A 5,000-nucleotide genomic window follows, 5' to 3' on the forward strand; every position below is an offset into this window, starting at 1 on the left:
ACCGTTATGATGTCCTGCTGGGAGTCTGGCTCTCCTTCAGCTGCTAGCTGTGTTTGGGAATATGGTGGCTGGTTTCTAGTTGGTTAAAGCCAGTAACAAACTGGTCAAAGCTGACTGAAAATGTTGGACCACAAGAAATGCTATTTTGGAGAACTGTGTCTGGTTGAGCAGGTAGTGAGTGAAGCTAGAAACCAGCTACTGTCCAGACCACAGCATGCAGTTAAAGCTCAATCGTCCCACAGGCTGCTCACAGCGCTCTTGAATACATTTACCAAGTTTCCACCAGATTTCACACAGGATTTCCCTTAAAATCAGAATAAGGAAAAGCGTTTGAAGACTCAGATCTGTGTGGATCTGCTCAGTCGCACCACTGCTCCTTCACATTCATTTCTAAAACAAACCACACGTGCCACTGTACAGTATCTCTCAATGCTGAGTGAAAATGACATGAGCTCAGGACCTGCCTCAGACAACAGCATGTGTCCCTTGTGCTGGGGATCAGACTGATCCAGAGAGTTCATGCAGTCAAACATATCATCACATCACGTGATGGCTGGGAGAAAATGTTGAGATATCATGAGTATCGTGCCATCAGCATCTGTTAGCATATTCTGTGATATCCCTCATGAGTCGTCTAACGCGCAGTGAAGGGTGTGATGGGAGAATAAATGGGGATGAAGAGTAAAGAGTGAATGCTGAATCTGAGGGTGTGCGAGGGAAGTGAACAGAGAACAAAAGGCTTGCACGTACCACAAAGGAGAAGATGTCCTTCGAAACGCCCACTGCTTTCCCGTCCACACTCACGCTCACACGATCACTCATCTGTTCCCATGATGCACCAGTCTCACAAACCAACCTGTAGCGATGGATCATGAGTCAATGCTCTGACATCAACACTGTGTGTCCAGTCCAGCAATCACACCGTATGTTTTAGCACAAACTCATCTGTCATTTGGTGAAGTTTGGATAATTATCTGTGTGACGCCCTCAAAAACCATGAATAAAACTACAGCACAACACAGATGACACTAAATATGGCTTCAGCTGCAACAAGGATAAACATGCTTTGTGCCTACATGGCATTCTAGGCTAAATGGATCACTATATACTTTTGTGCAATAAACAGTGTCCAGTGTGAAATGTGTAAAAACTGAAGCACAGACGAACTCTGACATTAAGTGAAGCTCAAATCAACATCACATCAGTCTGAACTGTCAATCACGTCCAAATGATGATCTGTGTGTTATAAACTTCATTGCAGGATCTGTCATTCAGTCAGACAGCAGGTACTGTGTGTGTGTAAAGATCATGTCAGTCAGTGGAGCACGTGTGCAGAGCTGATGAAGGGTGTGAGTGTGTGATCTGTGTGTGTGTACCTGACTGAAACAGTGTAGTGTTGTGGCAGTATGCTGCAGGGCACACGGCCGATGGAGATGTTGAGCTGATCAGTCCTGTGTCCAAGGTTCCTGCCCTGCACAGTGAGCAGTGTGCCCCCCGTGAGCGGCCCGGACAGTGGCTTCACCTGCAACACAACACAACACAACTGAACCTGTAAAAACACAGACCAGCACACTGCAGACACACGCTTGCATGTCAGACACGGTAAGTTTCACACAGAAGACAGCTGCGACATAGGAAGATCATGGCAGGACAGTTATCATAGACCTACCATATTTATATGTTCATTATGGTTTGGGTAACCATAAGTCATTCAGGGCTTCAGACTAAACAGCTTATACACAATCTGTACACCTAAATCACATACACTCTCTCTCACAGAGACACACACACACACACACACACACACACATTCACTGTTCCGAGTGACGGAGTGTGTTATCTCAGCGAGGGTCGTGTGTGGTGTTTTTCCTCTCTGTGTGTTCCGAGTGACGGAGTGTGTTATCTCAGCGAGGGTCGTGTGTGGTGTTTCTCCTCTCGGTGTGTTCCGAGTGACGGAGTGTGTTATCTCAGCGAGGGTCGTGTGTGGTGTTTCTCCTCTCGGTGTGTTCTGAGTGACGGTGTGTGTTATCTCAGCGAGGGTCGTGTGTGGTGTTTCTCCTCTCGGTGTGTTCCGAGTGACGGAGTGTGTTATCTCAGCGAGGGTCGTGTGTGGTGTTTCTCCTCTCGGTGTGTTCCGAGTGACGGTGTGTGTTATCTCAGCGAGGGTCGTGTGTGGTGTTTTTCCTCTCTGTGTGTTCCGAGTGACGGAGTGTGTTATCTCAGCGAGGGTCGTGTGTGGTGTTTCTCCTCTCGGTGTGTTCCGAGTGACGGAGTGTGTTATCTCAGCGAGGGTCGTGTGTGGTGTTTCTCCTCTCGGTGTGTTCTGAGTGATGGTGTGTGTGTTATCTCAGTGAGGGTCGTGTGTGGTGTTTCTCCTCTCGGTGTGTTCCGAGTGATGGTGTGTGTTATCTCAGCGAGGGGTGTGTGTGGTGTTTCTCCTCTCGGTGTGTTCTGAGTGACGGTGTGTGTTATCTCAGCGAGGGTCGTGTGTGGTGTTTCTCCTCTCAGTGTTTTCCGAGTGACGGTGTGTGTTATCTCAGCGAGGGTCGTGTGTGGTGTTTCTCCTCTCGGTGTGTTCTGAGTGACGGTGTGTGTTATCTCAGTGAGGGTTGTGTGTGGTGTTTCTCCTCTCGGTGTGTTCCGAGTGACGGTGTGTGTTATCTCAGCGAGGGTTGTGTGTGGTGTTTCTCCTCTCTGTGTGTTCTGAGTGACGGTGTGTGTTATCTCAGCGAGGGTCGTGTGTGGTGTTTCTACTCTCGGTGTGTTCCGAGTGACGGTGTGTGTTATCTCAGCGAGGGTTGTGTGTGGTGTTTCTCCTCTCTGTGTGTTCCGAGTGACTGTGTGTGTTATCTCAGTGAGGGTCATGTGTGGTGTTTTTCCTCTCGGTGTGTTCCGAGTGACGGTGTGTGTTATCTCGGCGAGGGTCATGTGTGGTGTTTTTCCTCTCGGTGTGTTCCGAGTGACGGTGTGTGTTATCTCAGCGAGGGTTGTGTGTGGTGTTTCTCCTCTCTGTGTGTTCCGAGTGACTGTGTGTGTTATCTCAGCGAGGGTCATGTGTGGTGTTTTTCCTCTCGGTGTGTTCCGAGTGACGGTGTGTGTTATCTCGGCGAGGGTCATGTGTGGTGTTTTTCCTCTCGGTGTGTTCCGAGTGACGGTGTGTGTTATCTCAGCGAGGGTTGTGTGTGGTGTTTCTCCTCTCGGTGTGTTCCGAGTGACGGTGTGTGTTATCTCAGTGAGGGTTGTGTGTGGTGTTTCTCCTCTCGGTGTGTTCTGAGTGATGGTGTGTGTTATCTCAGCGAGGGTCGTGTGTGGTGTTTTTCCTCTCTGTGTGTTCCGAGTGACGGAGTGTGTTATCTCAGCGAGGGTCGTGTGTGGTGTTTTTCCTCTCGGTGTGTTCCGAGTGACGGAGTGTGTTATCTCAGCGAGGGTCGTGTGTGGTGTTTCTCCTCTCTGTGTGTTCCGAGTGACGGAGTGTGTTATCTCAGCGAGGGTCGTGTGTGGTGTTTTTCCTCTCGGTGTGTTCCGAGTGACGGAGTGTGTTATCTCAGCGAGGGTCGTGTGTGGTGTTTCTCCTCTCGGTGTGTTCCGAGTGACGGTGTGTGTTATCTCAGCGAGGGGTGTGTGTGGTGTTTCTCCTCTCGGTGTGTTCTGAGTGACGGTGTGTGTTATCTCAGCGAGGGTCGTGTGTGGTGTTTCTCCTCTCGGTGTGTTCCGAGTGACGGAGTGTGTTATCTCGGCGAGGGTCATGTGTGGTGTTTCTCCTCTCGGTGTGTTCCGAGTGACTGTGTGTGTTATCTCAGCGAGGGTCGTGTGTGGTGTTTCTCCTCTCGGTGTGTTCCGAGTGACGGAGTGTGTTATCTCAGCGAGGGTCGTGTGGTGTTTCTCCTCTCGGTGTGTTCCGAGTGACGGAGTGTGTTATCTCGGCGAGGGTCATGTGTGGTGTTTCTCCTCTCTGTGTGTTCCGAGTGACTGTGTGTGTTATCCCAGCGAGGGTCGTGTGTGGTGTTTTTCCTCTCTGTGTGTTCCGAGTGACGGTGTGTGTTATCTCAGTGAGGGTCATGTGTGGTGTTTTTCCTCTCGGTGTGTTCCGAGTGACGGTGTGTGTTATCTCAGCGAGGGTCGTGTGTGGTGTTTCTCCTCTCGGTGTGTTCCGAGTGACGGAGTGTGTTATCTCGGCGAGGGTCATGTGTGGTGTTTCTCCTCTCGGTGTGTTACGAGTGACTGTGTGTGTTATCCCAGCGAGGGTCGTGTGTGGTGTTTTTCCTCTCTGTGTGTTCCGAGTGACGGTGTGTGTTATCTCAGCGAGGGTTGTGTGTGGTGTTTCTCCTCTCTTTGTGTTCCGAGTGACGGAGTGTGTTATCTCAGCGAGGGTCGTGTGTGGTGTTTCTCCTCTCGGTGTGTTCTGAGTGACGGTGTGTGTTATCTCAGTGAGGGGTGTGTGTAGTGTTTCTCCTCTCGGTGTGTTCCGAGTGACGGTGTGTGTTATCTCAGTGAGGGTCATGTGTGGTGTTTTTCCTCTCGGTGTGTTCCGAGTGACGGTGTGTGTTATCTCAGCGAGGGTTGTGTGTGGTGTTTCTCCTCTCTTTGTGTTCCGAGTGACGGAGTGTGTTATCTCAGCGAGGGTCGTGTGTGGTGTTTCTCCTCTCGGTGTGTTCTGAGTGACGGTGTGTGTTATCTCAGTGAGGGGTGTGTGTAGTGTTTCTCCTCTCGGTGTGTTCCGAGTGACGGTGTGTGTTATCTCAGCGAGGGTCATGTGTGGTGTTTTTCCTCTCGGTGTGTTCCGAGTGACGGTGTGTGTTATCTCAGCGAGGGTTGTGTGTGGTGTTTCTCCTCTCGGTGTGTTCCGAGTGACGGAGTGTGTTATCTCGGCGAGGGTCGTGTGTGGTGTTTCTCCTCTCTGTGTGTTCCGAGTGACGGTGTGTGTTATCTCAGCGAGGGTCATGTGTGGTGTTTTTCCTCTCGGTGTGTTCCGAGTGACGGTGTGTGTTATCTCAGTGAGG

At 50.5% G+C, this 5,000-nt stretch overlaps 1 protein-coding gene across 3 annotated transcripts in view; it reads right to left on the bottom strand.

Moving 5' to 3' along the window:
• LOC132115296 (plexin-D1-like) overlaps nt 1-5,000 on the bottom strand; it is an 84,891-nt gene that overhangs the window by 26,661 nt on the left and 53,230 nt on the right. For all 3 annotated transcript variants that reach the window (XR_009425470.1, XM_059523678.1, XM_059523680.1), the window contains exons 13-14: nt 1,377-1,522; nt 751-856 (exon numbers count right to left, since the gene is read on the bottom strand). Coding sequence is in view for 2 of the 3 variants with exons in the window: in XM_059523678.1 (XP_059379661.1) it covers nt 751-856; nt 1,377-1,522 (252 nt within the window). In the remaining variant the exon portion in view is untranslated. The remainder of the gene's footprint in view (nt 1-750; nt 857-1,376; nt 1,523-5,000) is intronic.

The sequence above is a fragment of the Carassius carassius genome, chromosome 34 (assembly GCF_963082965.1).
Source record: "Carassius carassius chromosome 34, fCarCar2.1, whole genome shotgun sequence".
Classification (NCBI taxonomy): Eukaryota; Metazoa; Chordata; class Actinopteri; order Cypriniformes; family Cyprinidae; genus Carassius; species Carassius carassius.